Here is a 25,146-nt window from a genome sequence, read left to right as displayed (position 1 = left end):
TAAAATTGATTTTTAATGCATCAGTATGTATCCAAATGCTAGCACAAATTAGCTTAACTGTCCCGGTGACTGTAGTAGTTAATGTAATGCATTTGTATAAACCACATTTACAGTAAATGAACTAATTCAGATGAATCTTTTATTTCTTGAAAACAGAATTCTTTTCCTTTTTTTGTTTACTAGCATGTGTATAAACACAATCACATGTTCATAAATAAAGTTAACATTCTTTTAGCCTCGTGTGTTCCCTGGCATGTCTGTATTACACTTTTAAGTAGTTTATTTTGAGCAATTTTTTAGGTTTTCATTTGTTTTATTAAAAATGCAGCATTCTTTAAGGAATAGCCATTTAACAATAAGTAAAAGTAAAAGTGACCTAAAAATGGAGTTAGTATTAGGTAACTTTTTTATTCTCATTGTATACTTGAGGTATATTTTCTGATGTTAAAGCTTAACTAGTTTGGACCATACATAGAGTACATAACTATGTATTCATTGGGCACAACTATTAAAAGTTTCTGTCTAACTTTCTTAGACTAAGAATTACATGGATGGAAGACATACACGAAATTTAAGGCATAAGTACCATAGACTGACTTCATCTATCTAGTTGGTGAAAACCAAATATATCATCTTTATGCTTTAAGCCAATTCTTTACTTGAGATAATTGTCTAACTTGCCTTTATTTTGTTTAGTCATCTTTCCATGTTAATAATGAAAACTAGTTGTGTCTATGCAGATATTAAACAGTGAGAAATGAGTTTTATAGGGCTTGAAAATTGAGAACAAATGTCTCCTCAAACCAGTAAAATGGTGTATATACTCTTAATTTTAAACCCATGCTCACAGAATCAAGACCACTGACTAGATGCAAAGCGGATGGGTTCTTTTCATTTCAGCAGAAGTTTACATATAAAGCAAGAATGAGGTTATAACATGAATCATTGTCACTTTTGGGGGGACTTTAAGCAGTAGCCTTCATTAACTCAAATACTTTGACAGTAGCTACTTGATTTCTTTTTTTTTTTTAATCACTTTTTTATTTTCCACTCTTAAAGCCTTTGAAGTATGTGGAAAACTAAGTTGGGTTTTTTGTGTTTTTTTTTTGTTTTTTTAAAGTTCCAAGTAATTTAATTTAATATAAATTTGGCTTTTGTGGATTACAGTCTACTTAGGTGTCACAACACCTCCATTAAAATAAATCATTGTTTAATAATTTGGGTTTCTTTTCATATAAACCAGACCCTATCTAATTCATTGAGAAGACAGTTTCATATGCCTAGTAGTGTTCAATGGGAGGCTAAAATGGAAACTAGAATGAAGGTGAGCTATGATATAAAAGGGAGAAGATAGTCATTATCTTCAGATGTATTGGGGGTAGGAAAATACACCAAGATATTAATTCTTAAAATTAGTAGTCACTCATTTTATTTACAACTTCTGGAGGTAAGAAAATTATTCCTTACAACCTTCCTCCCTCCCAAGGAAATCAGGTTAGTATCCACAAAATTTTGTCTTGCCAGCATAGGTCCAATCAGAGACAATATGAACCAATTTTTTAAAAGCTGTCCTTTTTTTCTTTTTTTTAAACTTTCCCATTAGAAATGGAACATAGGGGTTAACAATGTTCCATGCTTTAAATTTCCTCCAAAACTGATGTCAAATTTGAAAGTTTTTAATAAAGAACCATTTAATCCTATTTTCTCATTGGAATATTTGCTTTAGGCAGATAACTTACATAGTTCTTTTTTTTTGGCATCTTAAATCAGTTACTCTGAAATTTAGTTATATAATATTTTACACATAAGCAGGTCATTTTATACATATTCTTATAGAGAGCATATATCAAAGTTAACTTTAGCATATATCATGGAAATGAGTTTTTCCTCCTATTTTGATACTAACAATCTCACTTTAAGTAGTTGAATATTGAAGGTTTTTTTTTTTTTTCTTTCTTTCTTTTTTAAATTTAATTACTTTAGAGTAAAGGTCCCTTAATTCCATTTGGCCAGTATGGTAACTTTCTTAGAGAGAGTAAAAATCTTAATGACTGCGACTTTTCCTCCAAGGGTGAAAATTAAAAGGTTCATGCCTCATGGTGACTATTTTCCTCACCTCTCTACAGGATGCCTTATTTTTCCTCCCTCTTCTGCCCCCACATTTCATTTGGAATCTTTGCCTTAACATAGCTTTGCTTTTTTTTTTTTTTTTTTTTTTTTTTTAATATATATTTTTTTTCTTTTTAAAGCAAGAAGCTATTGTTAGACTCAGGAGAATAGGCACATGTATTCACAATAACAGGGACATTTAGATGGGAACAATCTTGAAATATTAAAAACAGTTCTGTTCTTAGACTACCTTTTATTTTTAAGCTGTCAGTTGTGACAGTGTAAAAGTATGCACTTATAAATAAAGATGTGTGCAATCAATCATGAACATCACCAATTAAAGATAGAAGATTGAAAGGTGTGGGATTTTTCTAGTACTTTTTATTATAAACTTTTCTATTTGATATTCTTTCCTATCCCCAATCTCTTTACTGTAATTGAAACCCTCACATGTTATCTTCTGTATGATATATATCTACATGGATATATAGACACATTTATGAGAGGGATAAAATAGGATCAATTACACTTTAACTTCACATGGCATATAATAGAAAACATGCTCTTAAGAAAACTCTAAGGAAATGCCCATTACTTGATTTTTAAACAGCATTAGGGGCTTAATTATCACTTGCAGATGTTTTCAGTGTGGAACTTGAATGTGTGTTTAATTTTTTATGAACAGATTGATGACTCTTCTGCGTCTATTTCTCTGGCCCAGCTTACAAAGGTATATATACATATATATATATATATATTCTTGAACCACTTGTATTTTATTATGAATAATTTTGTATTTGGTACAAATTTTTTTAATGGGGGAGAATTCTTAATTTTATACGAAAAAAAAAATGTACATTTATTTTTTACTATCCTGTAAAGAGTAGTTCCAATTTTGGGAAGATAGGGGAGTACCTTATCAGCCTCAACATAATGTTGGAGTATTGCTCATCTTCAAGACAGAAAGAAGAAGCACATGAAGCTACATTTAGCAGTTTTTTCCTCATGCATTTTTTTTTTTTTTTTCTAATTTTACATTGGAAACTAAGAAAGTTCTGGAGCAATTTCCTGTTTGGCTGTATATTATGTGGACTTATTTAAACAGCCAAAATAGAAGCTTTTCCTTAATACATGGACAATCACATGATTATTTCTTGGATTTCTGAATTGACCTGATGGCCAATATTTCGAATGTTTCAGTTGCTTGGTTTCTTTGTTTTTCGGAAGAGGGGTTTTGGGGGGGGGGTGTTTGGTTTTTGATTATAGACTTGTAGTCTGTCTGCAGTAGACAAGTTAAACAACCTAATTTGTTTGAACACAGACTATGTAAATTGTGTAAGTGTATTTAATTGTTTATAGGAATATACCAATGTATATGTTTGGCATATGGGCAAAAATGTCAACTCTTGAAAATGTTGTATATGCCATGTTTTGCTATAAGATTGCTTGCATATTCTGCTCAATAATGTGTATCTTTTGTTTGGGAAAGCACTAGTGACTTGACTACACTGAACAAATAGTTATCAACTTTTCAATAAGTAAAACTCATTTCAGAGTAGATAGATGTTTTCTTTGAAGGGGTAACATCAGACGGTTTCCAGCTTGTAGCTTCTTCCCTTCTCTCAACATACCCTCTCTCCCCCTCCAACTATCAAGAATTTTCACAATCTTATATGCTTTTGGCAAACCAAAATTAACATGAAAGTGGACTGAAAAGATGAATTTTCCATTAGTGCTTGTCCCTATCTTGTCCTTGGTTTTGTTTTAGCTTGTGTCCATTTTTTTTTTCCAAAAAAAATGTGAAAACTGTCCTAATAGTGAACATCTTTTAAGTTATTGTTTTTGAATAATAAATATTCATATAACCTCATAACATAAAGCAGGTTAAAACTGTTACTTACTTTAACCTCTTAATGCAGTGTGGTTTAGCATAGAGGCAATGTCTTTAACAGTTTACTGTTTTATTCTTATGTATTATAAATGCCATATTTGAGTTTTGGTTTATTCCTACTAATGTTTTGCAGGGGGAGGCTTGGGAGGACTTTTTGTTTTTTTCATTTTTCTTTTTCTTTTTTTTTTATTGTTTGTAAACTAATGTTTGGGTTCAAACAAATTAGTTGTTAAACATCTGTAATCAAATTTTCTGTAAATGTTAATGTCATTCTAAGCTATGTTAATGTTAAGAAAAGTATTGTATATGAAATTGACAATAAAACATTGAAACTGGTTGCTTGTTTTGTGAATGAATGTAATAAGGTAAAACCCAATGAATGGCTGATCTGAATGATAGTAAATGTTTGAAGATTCAAATGATTAGGAGTCACTCTCTTAGACCCTGCTTGTATCTGGACTAGTGTATAATGAATAATTAACATGGTAAATCTAAATTAATATTTGAAAGGTAGCTTGACATGTTTTAGACAAATTAAAATTATGAATAATTATTTGTCTCATAACTTATAGCCATGTAAAATCATAATTATAAATTTCTAGTTCCTTCTACAACTTATCAGATTTCTATTTTGAAGTTATAATCCATTTAATTATAGTCATAACATGGAATTTGAGATTTCATCTAAAGATTAGAACATCCAAAAGAGTGGGTTTTTTTTTTTCTTTCTGCACCTTACATCAGTCATAAGTTTTAGAGAAGATACACAAGTCTTATTATAAAGTACAAACAGGGCCTAAGGTTTTTGAGTGCCCCCAAGAAGTATTTCTCAAGTAAACAAGACACCCAAACATCATGTAATGGCTTAAGGAACTCCCCAGAGCATCTTCAGGAGTATATATAAGTAGCTTTTTTGATGCAACTTTAGTTAGATGCTGCTCTTTACAGGATTGGATGAGTGGTGTTGTCTTTGGCTGTGTGGACTTAAATGTATTTCTAATGTGTGTGTCAAATAATTACCTGTTAAACAGACTGCCAATCTGGCTGAAGCCAATGCTTCTGAAGAAGATAAAATTAAAGCAATGATGTCACAGTCTGGCCACGAATATGATCCAATCAAGTAAGTTCATAAGTTGATCCTTTGCAATAGTAAAATGGGTGGTGATTTTCTATGTATTTAAAGGGGGGGAAATAGTCAAGCTGTAGAGAGAGAAAAGTGTGTGTGTGTGTGTGTGTGTGTGTGTGTGTGTGTGTGTGTGTGTAAGAGAACATAACATCTGTGTGTCTATATCTTATTTTTTAACTTTCAGTTACATGAAGAAACCTCTGGGTCCTCCTCCACCATCTTATACCTGTTTCCGTTGTGGTAAACCTGGTCATTACATAAAGAATTGCCCAACAAATGGGGTAAGTCCTGTGACTCATACAAATATTTATTTTATAAACAATCTTTTAAAATCTAAAAATGTTGCTGTAGTATGAAAACTAATTACTATTGTCGTTTATTATACATGAATAATAAAATGAAATAGGTCCCAGTATAGGGTAATGAATAACTAGTAAGAATTTCAGTCTTTTAAGTTTAATTCAAATACTATAAATTCAAATTACTTTCTTTAAAAAAATCAATGACTTAATTTTTACAACTAACAATGAGGATGAAGAGGATGAATATATTAAACCCATTATAATCACTAACAAGCAAATTAAAAGGTCTAAAGATATCTGTTATCTGGATTTACAGATCATAGTATCATACCCTTAAAGTTGTGGGAGATCTAAACTCATCTGGTATAGTCTCTTCCATTTATAGATAAGAACAGGAGCCCAGAGAAGAGAAATTACTGTCTCAAGGTCACATAGGGAATAGTTAAGTGACAGAGTGGGATTCAAAACCACTCTTTGGTGAACCTTGTCTTCACTGATTATTAGGTAAATTTCCTTGGAACTGTATGTAGCCAAATATGAGTGCAATTATGTTAGCTCTTACTACAATTGAAATTGAATTTTTGTGTATTATTTTTCCTAGTGGGAAAAAAATTGGTCAAAATTTTTAATCCAAGGTAGTTTTTCATAGTCTTTTTAACTCATGCCATTTGTTTTTAGTCTTCTAAATTATATCTAAATGCAGAAATCTTAAAACAATTTAAAGAATTTCAAAGCTGATGTTTGTTTTTTTGGTTTTTGTTTTTGGGGGTTTTTTTTTTTGTTGTTTTTTTTGACATTAACCAGAAGTGTGAATGTCAACATTTTACTCTTATCTGACTCCCAGATTTTCTCTATGAGGAAAGTGTGAGGGTCAGAAGTCATATGACTTTACCAGGCTGACTAGACAGAGCCCAAGCTGGGCCTACAATCCAAGTCTTTAGTTTTCTAATGTAATACTACTCTTTCTGTTTTACCATGTTGCCTCTTCACTGAAAACATTCCTTGGTATTATTTTAGCTCTGATAAGATTTTGTATATCTCACAAATCCAAATAATTAATTGGAAATTCTAAATTTCTTCACTTGCTTCAGTTTTACTTACTTGGCGCATGTGGTTAACCAAAAGTAATCCACCAGTATATAGTGAGAGGCAATAAGGTTGTTCAGGCATTTTTACTTGTGTCTGACTTTTCCCAGACTATTTGAGGTTTTCTTAGCAAAGATACTGGAGTGGTTTGCCATTTCTTTCTCCAGCTCATTTTACAAATGAGGGAACTGAGGCAAACAGGGTTAAGTGACTTGCCCAGAGTCACACAGTTAGGAAGTATCTGAGGCCAGATTTGAACTCAGGAAGGTGATTCCCAACACCCTTTATCTACTTCCATCACCTAGCTGCCTCAGTAAGGTCAGTGGTCTGTTTTTTAAAGTCAGTAAATTAGAGTTAATTGCTTTCCATTCATAGTAGTACACAGACATATATTTAACATAGCTGTATATTTTTATCATTTCAAAATTTACCTTTTTAAAAAAATCTGTGAGCTGTATTGAAACAAATAGAAGGTTGCTTTTATCAGACATTTTTATTTTTTAAAACTTTTTAAGGAATCAAGTTACATGAAGAAAATAATGTGAATAGTAAAATTCAGTAATAATCCCATGCCCTCAAATTCTTAATTCTGTACTATTTTCATACCTTATCAGATAACTAACAGTAACTGATCTTGCAATAGCATTCTCATATTTTTAAAAGGCTTTAATTTATATATATCATTTCATTTGGTCTTTTTGACAACCTTGTTAAAGAAATTAACTACAGATGTTATTTAACCTTATTTTACAGATAGAAGCAGCAGGCTCAAAAAGAGTTAACAGAATTGCCCAGTCAGAGTATGAGAGGCTGGATTTGAACCCCACTTTTCAATTCCCAAATCCTTTGCTCTCTTCATTATGTTATATTGCCCCTAGTAAATTTCATCAGACTACAACCCTTTTTACTGACCTGACCTGTGGATTTTTTATTTAAATTCTGGTTTTTTCTTTTGTATTTCCTAGTGAGGAAGTGTATAAATAATGCATTCTGTTGCTCATGCTTAAGCTTCCAGTTTTTTTATATTATTTGAATTAATACTTCAGTGAAAAGAACATAAAATTGTAATCAACATTATTTTTTAATTCTATTAACCATAGTGATTCAACTGAAATTGATATGCCAGGGAGGCATTTGATAACCAAAAAAGGTACTGGATTGGGCATCCTAATTATGTTGATACTTGTGTGACCTTGAGCCAAGTAATTTACCTTTCTAGGTCTCAGTTTCTTCATCTGTAAATTTAAGAACTTGGACAAGAGGCTCTCCTATTCAGCCTCATAATTTTCAAAGACAATATGTTTACTTTGAAGTCAGTTTATATTTGTGGGTGTGTTTTTAAGTAAGATTATATAAAGACCAATAAAGAAGTCTTTTAAATTTGAGTAAATCAAGAACTTCATAAGATAATTGATCATTAAAGAATATTATAGTCAGAGATATCTTTTTTCTGCCTGGAGAAGTACTAGCATTATCATATTGAAACAATTTTTGCTTAGCCCAAAATACTGTGCAAATATTTTTCACTGGGGTAGTAGTATCTTTAACTTACAGTTTCATTTTGAGAGTAAAATGAAAAGATTCGAATTTACCTTTCAGTTTTAACCAGCTGTGTGAGTTTGAGCAAATTTTTTAATCTCCCTTAAGTTTAAGTGATAACTTACACTTCCTACTTTTGAAGTGTTATGCCATAAAGCATTATATAAATGTTTAGTGATCATCATTAGCAAAGATAAAGTTTGGCTGCTTATGTATTTCGTACTAACAAATGAAAACATTTGTGTGTATGTGTGTGTGTGTGTGTGTGTTTTTTAACTAGGATAAAAACTTTGAATCGGTTCCCAGGATTAAAAAGAGTACTGGAATTCCTAGAAGTTTTATGATGGAAGTGAAAGATCCTAACATGAAAGGTGCCATGCTTACCAACACTGGAAAATATGCAATCCCAACTATAGATGCGTAAGTACTCAAGTTAGAGGTGGGGCAAAAAATGTAACCTGTGGAGACTATAGGTCCCAGGGTGCAATGCTGTTTTGTTGCTTGTAAGTTGGCTATTTAGACCCCTTAGGGAACATTGTATGCTAAGACCTCTGGTCTCCACAAGTTGCATTTCTATATAAGGATGAGAGGCTGCAGTCTGCTCCATTTTAAGCAAATTTTAAGTGGGTTTTGGGATTTTGTAAAAATTGTCCATGTGGGTGCCCCTTCCCTTGTAGTCTTCTAATTTTTCTTTTCCTGGCATTCCCTGCCCTTCTTCCTCATTCACATACATACTTGCACATGTTCCCCTAGATTTATTTTTGTTCTAGGAATTTTTTTTTTTTTTTTTTTTTTTTTTTTTTTGAGAAAGAGGGAATTTACAGATCATCTTGAAATCTGAGATAATTGTTTTGTTCTAATGAGTTTGAAGTTATGTATTAGGGATTAGAAGATAAGTATGCTGAATATCATGCAGCTAAAATGTGGAGATTTCATGTTAGTTATAGGGTTAAATATATTAGTAAGTAAAATCTTAGCTTCAGGAAATTTAGGCATTAGGTGAAATTGGTTGTTTTTCCAAAAATTATTGATAATTACTTTGTTTTAGTGTCATGTACTCTTAAGTTAGAAGATAGTTATTATCAAAATCCATAAAATTAATTTAGTCATCTGGTAATCTCAAATATTTTTTCCAGTAGTGTTAATGGATTATTTATTCCTTTTTTTAAACCCATTTGGCTTCTGAATTATCACATGTGTAAAATGAATTAGATTTATTCTGCTTTTCCCTAAAAGACAGAAGGGACTGGGCATCTATAGGAGGCGTAGACAAGTTAGATATAAAGAAATATTGCCTAATATTTATGTGTTTGGCCAACTGGACTTACTGACAGTTAGCAAATTCACCATCTTTGAAGATATTGAAGTAAAGGTTTGATGATTTCTCTTTTCAAGGATGTGTTAGAGAAGGAATTTAAAGATCAGATTGAGGCTGGCCTTAATTCGCTATAAGGTATCTTACAACTCTGAAAGGCTGTAAAAGATTATGTATTATAAGAAAAATAGAGGATGTAGTTAACCTTTGTTCTCTAGATATTTTTTGGGTGGGAGAGGTGCTAATATATAGAAATAAAAACACTTCTTAACATAATACATTTAATAAATAGTTGTTATGAGAATTCAATGAGTAAACTAATAAAGGATATTGAAAATGATGTACCTATTTAAAGTGGAGTAAAAAAAAGCTAACATAGTAAAGAAAACATTGAAAATAATGTTTTGTTTTAGTCTACAGATAAGAATTAGATTGTGTAGAGCTTTAAATGAAGTGGGGGGGGAGTTGTTTTGGGTTTTTTTGTTTTTTGTTTGTTTTTTTTCCCCTTGTCAATTTCACCCCCCCCCCCTATCATTCCCACTTGTACCCTGCTCACTTACCCATATCATCCACTTTATATCAATCACTGTCCTGTGTTTTTGTGGTTTCATATCAAAGCAGCTTGAGCATATACTGTCTCTACTTCAAAGACATTATATAGAAATTTCCAAACAAATTTGAGCTGAAATTGCTATTTCAGTCCAGACACTATATTTTAAGAGCAGACCGATTCAGTTATATTTTACTTAAATGGGTTAAAAGAATATAAGTTGTGGTGGAAAAATTAACATTGCCTGTGAACCCCAACTAATAATTAACCTCTGCTTTTGAAACCCCTCTTGAATGCTGAAATACAAAACCCCTTTGTGCCAAACACACAACAGATATATTGGGGAGAGATGGGAGACCAAAATATTTTTAAATGAAACCTTCACCCTCTCCACTAACACCGCTGGTAAGCAACTCAGACTCTTCTGTTTCTTTCTTTTTTCTATCCTCTCCTCCTCTTCTCTTCTTTTTTTTTCTTTTTTTTTTTTCTCTCTCTTGGGCAGTGGGAGACTCCTCTTTCACAAATTGGGAACAATGGGGCATAAGCAAATTGATACTTATTTCTGGAATCGTGGTGATGTCTATGGAGCAGCTGCAACACAAATAACACACCTAAGGTACCCTACTACCAATACGTACAGCTCAGATTCTTTCATTTTCCGCATTGAGAGCTACACACTGTTCCTTAATGAAATGGAAAGGCATTTCTTTAAAAAACTTAAGGCCTGACATTCCTGTTCTGCAAATTTGCTAGATTTGTACAAGGGAATGAAGGGTGGTTTCAGGGGAGGGAATAGCAATGTTTGGAATCTAATGGCTTTTTGGTGATCATTTAAAATTTACCATAAGGGTTTTCATTTCTGTAGCACATTTAAATATAATACATTTCTACTAAACACATTGTACACCCAGATGAGACTGTCAAGGAATGTCTGGTGGAGTGTCATTTCATCTCTTTGTAGCACATGTTCAAAATCCCAGTCATTTAGTCAATTATAAGGCAATAATATTCCATAATGTTGACTATGAATAGATGAATACATTCTTTCAACACTGATCATAATGTAGACCTGTCTTGAAATCTGCTGCTGCTTACTATGAATAGATATGCATGGTGATGATATAAATATTTCCCTTAAAACTGTCTCTTCTTGTGTATTGTGATATAAATAAATACTAATTATAGTTTTTATTTTGTGTTAACTTGACAAAAGACTGGTATTGGTGCCGTGGTAAAGGCTATAGAAAAAAATTCAAAGAAAATAAATAAAAATTAGTCTTGACAATATAATAGATTGATTTATGTTTCCAGAGATTTGACTTAATCTATATTTTATTACTAACAGCTTTATGGGAATTTAGTAACTCTGGACTTTAACTCATTTGTGAAAATTACTAAAGGATCTTTGAAGTCATTGTCATTGTTTCTCTTCCCTCCCCCCCCCAAAAAAAATTATGATTTTGATTCACCTAGCATTAATCACTGCCCCAGAACATTTGCATATTTTACAAAGAGCTACTTAAAGAAATTGCTTCCCTGATCATTTTGAACATATGGTATTTGTCCAACTTGCTCTTTTGTTGAATGACTCAAGTGGCTGTAATTCATTGCTTGGTATTACATTTGCTCTCCATTTTGTAATGGAATTTGTGGCATGTTTTAGGGAAATGCTATAACTTACTGACAAAAGTCTTTTTAAAGGTCTAAATTCTTTTATTTCAGAGAGGCATATGCCATAGGGAAGAAAGAAAAGCCACCTTTCCTACCAGAGGAACCATCCTCTTCATCAGAAGAGGATGACCCTATCCCAGATGAATTGTTATGTCTAATCTGCAAAGATATAATGACTGATGCAGTTGTCATACCTTGCTGTGGAAACAGTTATTGTGATGAATGTAAGTTCAGTTAAACCTAGAAGTGGTATATATTTCAAAATAGTTTCATTGGGATATGCCCATGCCATTTTATGTATCCCAGATTTTGCAAGTGAATATGTTAACTAAAAATGCGGAAATGTGAAATACTGGCCTTTATCAAAGGTAAGAAATTATGTTAAGTGGATAAGTGTTTGGCAAAGTAAAATCTACTTTCATGAGTATTAACTATATTCTTTTGGATTTCCATTTTCTTTTTGTATATTTTTGCAGTGGTGATAGTTTTGAACCAGTTATAATATCACCGTTTTGCCTAAAACATTTTTGATATAATTTTAACCAGTGAGAATTCTGGTTTGTAAGAATAATTTATAATGTCAAACCTATCATTTGTTTCAGCTAGTCCTATCCATTCTTGGACAATATTGTAGGTATTTCCTGGTAGGTTATTCCTGCTATCTACTTTAAAAAGTTAAGGAAAAGTGATGACATATCATCCTGGTTTTCTTTTTATTAGCTTGCAAGTCTTATCTATTAATTTAATTAAGCTTTCAGAGATGGTAATTCTTTTACCTGTTATTTATAACAATACTTTGTTTTTAATTCACTTCATTTTTAATCCCAAAATACCTTTTTCCCATAACAAGATATTTCATAGACCCCTTTTTCCTTCCTACCCTTACCCCACACTATAATGAAGAAATATCCACTACCTACTGTTTATAACACAGACTGTCTTTTCCATCATTCATCCCTTCTGTAAGTCTCTTCCTGTAATTTTATTATCTAAATACCATAGTGCCATTTATGATTTAGTCTCAATGCTACCTGGGAAATGATATAAATTAGGTTTCATAGGTCAGAGGTAACCTATTTATTCCCTATGCTTTAACTGTCTCTTAAGCCATTTTTTGTCTGTAATAAAAACAGTATCTTTATATTAGGATGATTCAGTGTTTTCTTCAAAATAAGAGGGGTTTTTTGTGGAACCTTATTAAACTACTTAATTTCAAACTACTTAAATTGTATGGACCTGTTTCTTTCTAATCAGAAAACTAATTTGCTTTCTTGAAGTATTTTAGCAGATTAATTAGGTGAGATTTCCATATTAAAAACATGATTTTTGCTCCCCCTTCCCTATAGACTTATTTGCCCAATACTGTTCAGAAATTATATTCTTTGTGATCCTTTTCTTTTGACTCATCCAATATGGAAAAAACTTCCTGGTCTATATAGTTAATTCATTTTCTCTTCAGCTTAAGAATTGTGGCAATCTGCCAGTTTTCTAGCACAGTGGCCAAAGAAAAAGACAACAGTTAACCTATGATTCCCATTTTCACCCTAGAGTCATTTTGAAAGTCTTGAGTAAATATTACCTAGTTCTATTCATTAACAACTAATTTCTGGATTAGATCTAGAATATCCTGTGATTTCCAAAAATCATTGTAGTTTATTTTAGAATACGTTTTGCAAGTAAGAATTTCATTAATGTTTTTCTCAGGAAAGTTGAATGCACTATTATTATCTTTAGTTCCTAGATTTCTCTTATAATTGTAAGGAATATGCCTAATTGTCTAATTGGTTTCCTCTTTTTAGCAGATTTTTAACCTCTTAAATTTTTTTGCAAGATAATCCCCAGATTCCTTTTTGGTCCTGTTTTCTCCTAATAGCTCACAACCATGTTGTGTCCCACCATTATTTCCTTGCTTGTTTTATTCTTTACCCCCCAGAGGGGAAGAATTTTATCTTATTTTGCAGGGTTTCTTTTTCATGATAGTCTTTTTTTTTTTTTAATCCTATAGATAAGGTAATTTTCTAAGGTAATAGAATATTATATTTGGATATATTATATATTGAGATATGAGTTTGAATCCTAGTTCTACCATTTATTCTCCATATAATCTTAGGCATTTGAACCTCCTTTGGCCTTAGTTTCCTATATTTATAAAATTTGGGAGTCAGAACTGGATGATCTCTTGAGATATCCCTTCTAGCACTAACTCCTAAGTTATTATCTAGTATCTTTATCCTGTATTCTAAAGTAGTAAATGTTTTAATAGTTATATCAAGGATTAGTGTTTTAAAAGTTTTGTGATGTTAGCCTATCCATTTGTTATAGTGAATGTGATTTTCTTCCCCTTCCCCCCTACTTCACCCCTCCTCCCCCCAAAAAATTTGTCACTGTTGACAGCCTTATAGAGTTAGGCAGTGAACTAGTCATAGTCAATTCTATTGTCAACCCTATTGTTTCTTTACTGTTTCTATTCATCCATCTTCACTAATGGTTAATATCAACTCTACTTCTGAAATATTTGACATCCTGAATCTTAGAATGAAGAGTTTGGACTACAAAATCTAAAGGGAGAAACTGATTTAGTACTCTTGTATAGGATTATTAGATAAAGAAATTATCAACATAGAATTTATAAAAACGGTTTGTAAGGTCAGTGGTATAATCATGAACCTAAGACCAGTTATCCTTTCTATAACTCAAATTGTCTTGAAATACAGGTATAAGAACAGCATTGCTAGAATCAGATGAACATACATGTCCAACTTGTCATCAGAATGATGTATCTCCTGATGCTTTAATTGCCAACAAATTTTTACGCCAGGTAAATATATATCTTATGTATTCTCTTCAGTGTAAAAGGACATCTTTCCATTGACTACTAAGAAAATTCTGCTTGTTTTAATCTAAATTTTGTTTTTTAACATGAACTTTTTGGTTTCTATAGGCTGTTAATAACTTCAAAAATGAAACTGGCTATACTAAAAGACTTCGAAAGCAGATACCACCACCACCACCTCCAATTCCACCTCCAAGACCACTGATTCAGCGGAACCTACAACCTCTAATGAGACCTCCAATTTCAAGACAACAGGACCCTTTAATGATTCCTGTGACATCTGCATCTACTCATGCTGCTACTTCTATATCATCATCCATGACTCCTAATCAGTCTTCCCTATCATCTGCTGTACCTATAAATCAGCCTTCTACTCCAGCACCAGTTCCTGATATAACTGCCACAGTGTCTATATCTGTCCATTCAGAAAAACCTGATGGACCTTTCCGGTAAATGTTTGTGTTTAATATATTATTAGGAAACAACTAAAAAATGTTAATGTAATTATTTTTCTTTGCCTTTGTTTCTGCTTCCCTTGTTGAGCTGCATATTGCTCACTATTATTTTTTGGTATATGTAAACACTGCTAATGAAGTCAAAAGGGAGTACAGCCATAAAACAGCAAGACATGAAAAGAACTTATAATCTCTTAGTTAATGATAAATATCAAGCTAATTGTGCAGATAATAAATGCTATGGAAATTCAGAAAAGGTTGAAGTTACATATAGTTGAAGTACTTAAGGAACTATATTTCAGAGCTTAAACTTTTCTCCCTGATGGACTTAGAAAAGCAATGAGAACAATAGAATGGAATTGTCTTGAATTCTAATCTAGTGCTTTTCTCTCTTAAGCCAGGGATGGAGGTATATAATTACTTTTTAATGTCTAAAGGTTATTCCATCCAATTTTTCTGTTCTAGCCGGGTTTTTTTTTTGGGGGGGGGATGCGGGGGACCCCTTTTCATATGAAATTGAAATATAATCCTGTTTCTTTGTTTTTTCACCATCACGTATATTTGCATCCATGTTTACTAGATTGTAAGGTCCTGGGGGACAAGAAATGAGTCTCTTTCTTCTTTGCATTCCTTCTTGAAAATTTTTCCAATTTAGATTTTCCACCATTGTTGACAATGACGTCTGTCCCTTTACTTATCTATCAGATAGGAATTTTTGAATCATTGTTTACTTTCTTCTCCCCATTTCCAAGTTTCTATTTCTTAAATATGCATTTTTCTCTTCCCAAGGTCAGATATTTTTGTCTACATTAGTAATTTTCAAATGAACCAATCTAAGTAAGTTAATCTCCTACTATCTCAGATGACCTCTAGCTTTTGCAAGGAGCATTTTAATTTAGTATATTGTACTTAAATATTTCTTTGTCAGTTACTACTAAAAAGTTGATTTTTTTTCAAATAAAAAGAACTTTAGAATCACCTAAACACCTGCATTTTATGTAAAAAAGTGAACAGACCAGGAGAAATTAACTGTTCTAAAGTCATATAACTAGTACTAGGCAAAAATCATGACTAGAATTCAAATCTTGTGATTCTCAAACCAATTTTTTTCCTCCTACATGTTGCTGCTGTCTACAATAATGATGTCAGTCCCTTAACTGATACATACTATTCTGCACAGTACTAATTGTTGATTTAAGATTGAAAGACATCCTCATTTTCTAGAAATTTTTATTTTGGCATAACTTCTGGAAAACATCCTTTTCTGAGCAAATAGTATTTACAGGAACACATAAAACTACATTCACCATATTGTTATCTAAATCACTACTATTGATCTTCATTTTGTCACAAATAATGTTATGTTTTCCAGTGATCCTGATAATAAAATTATACCTGCTGCAGCCTTGGTATCAGACCATCCTAAAGCTTCTTCATCAATAGCAATTAGTGCACTAATGGAAGAAAAGGTAAATTTGTTTGACTAAAAGAATTTTTAAAGCTATTAGGATTTTTTCAGTAATATTTGACAATTTTGTTTTTGTTTTATGCTGTTCTGTCCCCTTATTGATTTTTCACAAGGGCTATCAGGTGCCTGTACTTGGAACACCTTCTTTGCTTGGACAGTCCCTTTTGCATGGGCAGTTGATACCTACAACTGGTGAGTAACGTAACATTAGTTTAAAACCATTTTTTAACATCTATTTTTAGCTTCAATTAATGTGTACTTTGTTATTTATCTATTCAAAGGTCCAGTAAGAATAAATGCTGCTCGTTCTGCTGGTGGTAGGCCTGGTTGGGAACCGTAAGTATATTTGCAAGGAAATTGTCATCAAATAGATACATTTTAAGTTAGGTAATTGAACATATAAACTTAAATCTGTTACATATTTATTGAGTATTCATTGTAAATGTTTAGTTTGATCAAATTTAATATAAATAAACTTTAATTTAATTAGATCTCCCTTATTTTGAATATATTAATGCCTCATCCAAGTCATTAAAATGTCATTGGATATTTTAGATGTACAATTTTTTTATTACTCATAAGCATCCAGTTTTATTTTCAAATTATTACTGTGTGGACAGAGATTTTGTCAAGATCTACCTTAATGAAAATTGAACCAGAAGCCAGAATGCCTTGGTCAAGTCCCAGTGCTGTTGCCAGTCATATATAATGACCTTAATCAAATCAGTTTTCCTTTTTGGGCTTCAATTGCTTCATTTATAAAATAAAGGGATTGGATTAGAAGATATCAAAGGTTACATTGTCAGCACAAACTGGCCTTCTTACCATTCCTCATACAAGAAATTCAACATCCTATCTCTATTAACTTCTCATTGACTGTACTTCCCTTCCTTGCCTGGAATTCCTTTTTCACATCTACATCTTAACAATTCTTACTTTACTTCAAGACTAATCTCAAATGCTATCTTATGTGATGCTATTTCTGATCCTTCTAGCTGATAATGCTTTCCTCTCACCTCCCTTCAAATTACCTTGTAATCTTAATATGCCTCCTATATTTTGTATATAGGTACACTTACTTTCTTCTTTCTAGAGAGAATGATGTCTTGAGATCAGGGCTTCATTATTGTCTTTGTATCACCAGTAGGTGTTTAAAAAACACTTATTGATTAATTGAATTATTATAACAAACTCACACTTTTATGATCATTTATTTTCCCAAGTAGGTTAAATATTTTTTCCTATGTTAATTGTACTAACAAAATCGGATTTACTGAGTAAATTCGTAACAAAGAAATCTGTTCAACTCTGAATGGAATCTATGTATTAAAATCTAAAGAATGGGTTTTTTCCATTCCTAAAAACATAGGGAATTTTACATTTTGCTCCCAAAAGTGAATGTGAACTAGTCATGACTTAAGAGAAATTTTTTTTCTTTAGAAGCATAAATCGAGGACGACACCATGGTGAACGCTCACAGAGGACTCAAGGCCCGTCACTACCAGCAACACCCGTCTTTGTACCTGTACCACCACCTCCTTTGTATCCACCACCTCCCCACACACTTCCTCTCCCTCCAGGTGTTCCTCCACCACAGTTTCCTCCACAGTTTCCACCTGGGCAACCACCACCTGCTGGCTACAGTGTCCCTCCTCCAGGTTTCCCTCCAGCTCCTGCAAATTTATCAACACCTTGGGTATCAACTGCAGTTCAAACAGCTCATTCAAATACTATCCCAACAACACAAGCTCCACCCTTATCCAGGGAAGAGTTCTACAGAGAGCAAAGACGACTAAAAGAGGAGTGAGTAGTTAATTTACAGTTATAGTTTTTTTTTTTAATGATGATAAGTATATATTAAAATGGGTGCTTGTGAAAACATTTTCTAGTATATACTCTTTAGAAAAAAAGGTAAACCACATAAAGATTTAAAACAAGGCATCCAAGAAACTTAATAGGGATTCCTAGTCACTGTTTTAAAATGAAAAACTTGACTATTTCATTCATTTGCTTCATGATCTAATTATATTTGTCTTGTTAGTTCTTACACAGTTTTTGTTAACGTTTACTCTTTAACTTTATTTTACTAGGGAAAAGAAAAAGTCCAAACTAGATGAGTTTACAAATGATTTTGCTAAGGAATTGATGGAATACAAAAAGATTCAAAAGGAGCGTAGGCGCTCATTTTCAAGGTTAGTGTTTTGTAAGCATTCATGATAGAATAAAAAGTAATCTAGCAGGACACAAGATAGGAGATTTTTTTTTTTTAATGGAACTGAATATTCAATGAAATATCTGAATGCAAGATTGTACTTTTGTCTTTATAATTCAGTCTAGAGTGATAGAAATGTAAAACTAACATTTCTTGTCATCTATTGATTCATTTAAATATTCATTGTAAATCCTATTTTCCAGAATAAGAGATTTACAGGAATTGAATAACTCTTCCATAGAGTTGTTCCTTGTAGAAGTTTGAATATATATGGTGAAGTAGGTTAAATCTTTGAGCAGTATTTCAACATAAAAGTTTTGGCTTTTTGCTGAAACATTAACATGAGTAATTATGAAGCTATAGTATATTTAAATTGTTTCATATTAATAGCAAGGTAGAGTTAGCATTCCCCTAGAAGTTTAGTTAAAGGAATTTTATCTTTAAAATTTATAATTGATTGTGATTTTATTGTTTTTAGAAGTTAGCACTAGGTATTACATATTTTGTACTTTATTCATTTAGCTATATCATTGGAGTATTGTCACAAATGTTCAAATGGAGAATAAAGCTAAGTAGAGTTATCAGTCTTGTGTACTGCTAAAATTTATATCCTTCTCTAGGTACATCACAGCATGTTACTGCTTAGTGCACTATATATATTCCATTTGGTTGAAATTTGCCTCCCTTGAACAAATTGTTTCTGTGGACCACTCTTGTGGTTTATCATCCACATGCCAGTAGATGTCACTATCTCTTTAGATAAACTGAAATAAGATAGATAATAGAAAAAGCAGAAAACTGAATAGAGTGTTACTAGAAGTTGGAATGACTACATTTGATTTATATTCCTCAATCCTGGGTTTTGTTTTATTTTCAGATCTAAATCCCCATATAGTGGCTCCTCTTATTCAAGAAGTTCATATACTTATTCTAAGTCAAGATCTGGTTCCTCACGTTCACGTTCCTATTCTCGATCCTTTAGTCGTTCACACTCTCGTTCTTATTCACGATCACCTCCATATCCCAGAAGAGGTAGAGGAAAAAGTCGAAATTACCGTTCAAGATCCAGGTCTCATGGATATCACCGCTCCAGGTCAAGGTCACCCCCGTATCGGCGATACCATTCACGATCAAGGTCTCCTCCAGTTTTTAGAGGGCAATCTCCTAATAAACGAAATATACCTCAAGGAGAAACAGAACGTGAATACTTCAACAGATACAGAGAAGTTCCACCACCATATGATATAAAAGCTTACTATGGTAGGAATGTTGACTTTAGAGACCCATTTGAAAAAGAACGTTACAGAGAATGGGAAAGAAATTACAGAGAGTGGTATGAAAAATATTACAAAGGTTATGCTGCTGGAGCACAGCCTAGACCTCCAGCAAATAGGGAGAATTTTTCTCCAGAGAGATTTGGACCATTGGGCAACAGAAGAGAGAATTCTCCCTTTGCTCGAGGTCGCAGGGAGGATTATTCCAATGTACAAGGTCACCGAAGTCGCAACATAGGTGGTAGTTACCCAGAAAAGCTTTCGGCAAGAGATGGTCACACCATGAAGGATAATGCCAAGTCAAAAGAGAAGGAGAGTGAAAATCCACCAGGAGATGGAAAGGGAAACAAACATAAGAAACATCGAAAGAGAAGGAAGGGGGAAGAAAATGAAGGCTTTCCTAACACAGAGTTATTGGAGAGTTCTAGAAAACAAAGAGAACCTGTAGGTGGAGAAGAAATTAAAACAGACTCCCTGTTCATTCTCCCCAGTAGAGATGATGCCACTCCTGTTAGAGATGAACCAATGGAGGCAGAATCGATCACTTTTAAACCCGTATCAGAAAAGGAAAAGAAAGAAAAAGACAAACCAAAAGCAAAAGGTGACAAAACTAAACGTAAAAATGAAGGAACTACTAGTTCCAAAAAAGAGAGCACTGCAAAACCTGTCAAAGCATCCCAGGAAAAAGTGGACGTAGAACGTGAAAAGTCTCCAAGATCTGAACCACCATCCAAAAAAGCCAAAGAGGAGGTGCCAAAGACAGAGAGTACTAAATCCTCCTCCCAAAAAGATGAAAAGGCCATTAGTACACCCAGAAAAGCTCACCCCAAGATGACAAAGGAACATCAAGAAACTAAATCCGTCAAGGAGGAAAAAGCTAAAAAGGAATATTCAAAAGATGCCAAACAAGAAAAACTAGCTAACAAGGAGGAAAAATCAAAAAAGACTAATGAGAAAAGTAAGCCAGCTGATGCCAAGCCAGAAAAAAGAAAAAGAAAAGCTGAAGAAAAGGGTGTAGACAAAGAACATGAGATTTTGTCATTGAAAAACTCTAAACCAGAAGTTGCTGAAATGATGAAGCCATCACCAAAGCGTAAAATTGAGCCAGATGTTGAGAAAACAGATAGGACCCCAGAAAAAGACAAAACTGTGTTAACTGCCCCAGCCAAAAAGATAAAACTCAACAGAGAAACAGGGAAAAAAATTGGAAGTGGCGAAAACCTGCCCAGTACAAAAGAACTCACTGAAAAATTGGAGCCAACTTCCAGTAAAATTAAACAAGAAAAAGTTAAAGGGAAAGTAAGAAGAAAAGTAACGACCACTGAAGGATCTAGCTCGACTCTTGTGGATTATACCAGGTAAATTTTTTTTTTTTTTTTTCATTACTGCAATTCTGTAATACAATTCAATTTAATTTGTACAAATTCTACTAATAGAGAACTTTTGATAATTTTGGCCCGGTTCACTTTAGTAGTATCTCTGGGAAACAGGTTTGGAAATGCAAATATTTTGTGGATCAATTTAATATTTTCTTGATTTCCATGTAGCATCTGAGTGATTTACCTATGGGAAAAGATTTTTCTGCTTGATCTTTAAAAACAGAACCAAGACCAATAAAACAGTGAAAGGTATAGGGAAGCCAATCTAACTTTAGCATAAAGTAAAGCTTGTTAATGGATAGTGGTCAAAAGTAAAATTTCAGGAAGTAGTAATTTCCTAATATTGGAGGTGCTTAAACAGAAACTTAATGACTTCTCATCAGGAAAGTTAGAAATTTACAAGTCAAATAGTTTGGGCTACGTTCCCAGTGAGACAAAACAAAAACATTTTTAAACATTTGTTTTTAGAAATCTGGCTTTTCAACTAATACGGGGGAAAAAAAAGAATTGGTTTATATGCCTTAGAAAGTAGAAGAAAGCCATCAAGGATTTAGGTGCTACAAGTGTGCCTGCCACTGATAGTTTTAAGTTGAAGCGATGACAGACATCTTGGAGTAGACATCTAGGCAGTGTTTTGTGTTCACATGCATAAAAATGATCAGTTACCTAATTTTTCAGTTTAATGGAGTAAAGAAATATCTTGCCTAATATCATTCTTTGATACCTGAGAAAGCATGATTCAAGAAGGATCAGTATTATATTTTAGTTCCTTAGGAATTATATATATAATAAAAACTGTCATAACAGGATTTCATGATGGTTATAAGAGCACTTTATTGTGTATCGATGTTATTGTAAAAGTGTTATTGTTCAGGGCAATATTATATATCTCTTCTATCATTATTGAGGCCTGTCTGTCCATAGTTACCTTACATCAAAACAAATGCTATTAATATTCATTTAATTGGAATCCTACCATTCATATAAAAACCATGGGGGTATAGCCTCAGCCACCTACTCAAGAGTAAAGCAATGAAACACTTTACTGAAAAAGAAAAAATTCTCTGTACTTCCAGAGTTGAACATAAAATAGGATTATTTAATTATCAGTTAACATTTAATTTCTATGTATCTCTTATCAGCATATTCCTCAATAAAACATTTTCAAAATAAATCTTTTAAGTAAAAATATTTCATTGGTCATCTTTAAAAGAAAATGTACTTTCAATTGTATTGAAATATAATTATAAAAATATTTTCAAAAAAATAAGTGCATGACCCAAAGTCAAAACCTAAATTCAAATCCAGCCTCAGATACTTAGTTGCTTTGTTACCCTGACGAAGACATTTAACATAGTTTTGTGTTTTTTTAATCTGAAAACTGGGGATAATAATAGAAATTAATTCCCAGGGCTGTCATAAGAATAAAATGAAATATTTTTGTATTGTTGTTTTTGTTTGTTTGTTTTAAGAAAATGTACTGTTCTATAAAAGAGTTTAAATTTTAGGTACCAATTAATGTTTTAATTTCCTTTAGTACAAGCTCAACCGGAGGCAGCCCTGTAAGGAAGTCTGAAGAAAAAACAGACACAAAACGAACTGTCATTAAGACCATGGAAGAATATAATAATGACAATACAGCTCCTGCTGAAGATGTTATTATTATGATTCAGGTTCCTCAATCAAAGTGGGACAAAGATGACTTTGAATCTGAAGAGGAAGATATAAAATCTACACAAGCTGTGTCCACTGTAGGAAAGCCTGCTAGTGTTATAAAGAATGTTAGCACTAAGCCATCAAATCCTGTTAAACATACTGAAAAAGAAAGCGAGCCATCAGAGAAAATTCAGAAGCCCCCAAAAGAAGTAAGCCATGAAGGTGTACAGCATGAGGCCAAAAGTTCAAAAACTTGTTCATCCAGTGAAAAAGGAAAAACCAAAGATCGGGATCATTCCGTGTCAGATAAGGAAAACTCTGAAAAAAGGAAAAGCAGCATTCAGACAGAAAAAGATACTAGTGTAGATCGTATAAATGAACAAGGAAACTTTAAAAGTCTTTCTCAATCATCCAAAGACACTAGAACTTCAGATAAGCATGATTCTGGGCGTGGATCCTCAAGTAAAGACTTTACCCCTAATAGAGACAAAAAAGTAGACTATGATAATAGGGATCACTCTGGTTCCAAACGGAGAGATGAAAGGAGTGATTTAACAAGAAGAAAAGATTCTCCTTCTCGAACTAAAACAGAATCTTCATTGGGTCAGAAAAATAAACTGAAGGATGAAAGGACAGATTTGCCCAAAAAGGGAGTAGGAGAATCAAAAAGAGGCAATTCTAGTCCTTCAAAGGACAGAAGACCATATGATCACAAAGTTGCTCACGATTCTAAACGTTCAAATGATGACAATAAATCTGTAGACAAAAACCCAGTTAAAGAACGAGAGAAGCATATATCAGAAACAAAGACTAATAAGGAGAAAGAGTTAAGTGGAAATAAATTATTTTGTAGACATAGCTCTCCAGATACACAAATTGAAAAAGAGCATGTTACTGGACAGAATGATAAGACTGTTGTCAAACCTAAACCCCAGTTAAGCCACTCTTCTAGACTTTCTTCTGATTTAACAAGAGAAACTGATGAAGCTGCTTTTGTACCAGACTATAATGAAAGTGACAGTGAGAGTAATGTGTCTGCAAAAGAAGAAGAAACTTTGGGGAAAAATTCTAAGGAACTGAAAGATAAGGTGGCCGAAAAAGCTAAAGAGACCCTGGATACAACAGTAGTTACCCAAATAGGTGTAAGAAGTCAGAGTCAAAGTAGTCCTAGTGTTAGCCGAAGTCGCAGTCATAGCCCTTCTGGAAGCCAAACACGAAGCCACAGCAGCAGCGCTAGCTCAGCAGAAAGTCAGGACAGCAAGAAGAAGAAAAAGAAAAAGGAAAAAAAGAAGCACAAGAAACATAAAAAACATAAGAAACATAAGAAACACACAGGCACTGAATTAGAATTGGAAAAGAGCCAAAAACACAAGCATAAGAAAAAAAAATCCAAGAAAAGCAAAGATAAAGAAAAGGAGAAGGAAAAGGATGACCAAAAAGTTAAATCTGTCACAGTATAAAATGACAGATTAAAAAATTGACTTAATTACTAAGTCATCTGTATTAAATTTTGTTATAATGTAAACAGATTCAAGCTTTGTAAATAATGACATGGAAGACCCTGTGCTGCACTTAAAATATTGCTGCTTGATTATTTGATTTTTACATCAGAGCTTTATAACACGAACTTTTTGTACAGAATTGTGAGTTGTGACCATGTAACATGAGAGGTTTTGCCTGGGGCATCTTATTTTTAACCACCATTAATTAGTTTGGGTGGAGTTTACTGTACTGTGAAATTTTCACATTTGAATTTTTTTAATTGCCTGGCAGAAAAGCTGGTATCCGTTCTAAAATATCAGCAGAATGATTTGCAGAATTCATTACAGCCCTGTTATGTCACTTTTTGATTACAATAAAAGTTTTCAGTAAACTTTTCAATTGTGTTGTATTTGCATAAAACAAAAAATCACCCAATCCCAAAAAGCACCCTTCAATAGATTTTCATCATTTTCAAGAACATTTTTCCTGAATGTGTATGTATTGTCCTTTTAGTAGTAAAAATGCAAATGAAAAAGAAAAACCTCTTATCACTCAACAAAATAAATCTTTATTCCATCTTTTAGGAGGACAATAAAGTTCTAAACCAAAATATGTGCATTGTTTTGACTTCCAAGTTCAGAACATCTGCCATATTTAACTAAGCTTTTCAACCACCATTTTACATCATAACAAAGACAATATGACTGCTTTATTCAGTCATCACATTTTCATCATTGAACTGGCTGTGTATTCATAAGTTTTTCCTTTTAGTAAGTCTGATATGAAGAAAAGAGCTTT

At 32.8% G+C, this 25,146-nt stretch overlaps 1 protein-coding gene across 6 annotated transcripts in view; it reads left to right on the top strand.

The window, feature by feature from the left end:
• RBBP6 (RB binding protein 6, ubiquitin ligase) overlaps window positions 1–24,459 on the top strand; it is a 36,037-nt gene extending 11,578 nt beyond the window's left edge. For 2 of the 6 annotated variants that reach the window (XM_074280018.1, XM_074280017.1), the window contains 15 exons: window positions 2,795–2,839; window positions 5,032–5,120; window positions 5,311–5,407; window positions 8,334–8,473; window positions 10,421–10,534; window positions 11,641–11,813; window positions 14,304–14,407; window positions 14,531–14,871; window positions 16,250–16,346; window positions 16,459–16,537; window positions 16,627–16,681; window positions 17,786–18,148; window positions 18,436–18,537; window positions 19,435–21,189; window positions 22,748–24,459. In XM_074280018.1, the coding sequence (XP_074136119.1) occupies window positions 2,795–2,839; window positions 5,032–5,120; window positions 5,311–5,407; window positions 8,334–8,473; window positions 10,421–10,534; window positions 11,641–11,813; window positions 14,304–14,407; window positions 14,531–14,871; window positions 16,250–16,346; window positions 16,459–16,537; window positions 16,627–16,681; window positions 17,786–18,148; window positions 18,436–18,537; window positions 19,435–21,189; window positions 22,748–24,326 (5,133 nt within the window). In that variant the 3' untranslated portion in view covers window positions 24,327–24,459. The remainder of the gene's footprint in view (window positions 1–2,794; window positions 2,840–5,031; window positions 5,121–5,310; window positions 5,408–8,333; window positions 8,474–10,420; window positions 10,535–11,640; window positions 11,814–14,303; window positions 14,408–14,530; window positions 14,872–16,249; window positions 16,347–16,458; window positions 16,538–16,626; window positions 16,682–17,785; window positions 18,149–18,435; window positions 18,538–19,434; window positions 21,190–22,747) is intronic. The other 4 variants (XM_074280021.1, XM_074280020.1, XM_074280019.1 and 1 more) reach the window with 3 other exon arrangements.
• Window positions 24,460–25,146: the final 687 nt, after the last annotated feature.

This window comes from Sminthopsis crassicaudata, chromosome 1, assembly GCF_048593235.1.
Source record: "Sminthopsis crassicaudata isolate SCR6 chromosome 1, ASM4859323v1, whole genome shotgun sequence".
Classification (NCBI taxonomy): domain Eukaryota; kingdom Metazoa; phylum Chordata; class Mammalia; order Dasyuromorphia; family Dasyuridae; genus Sminthopsis; species Sminthopsis crassicaudata.
Note: the sequence above shows the minus strand (reverse complement) of the source record. Positions and strands in the feature narration are given on the sequence as shown.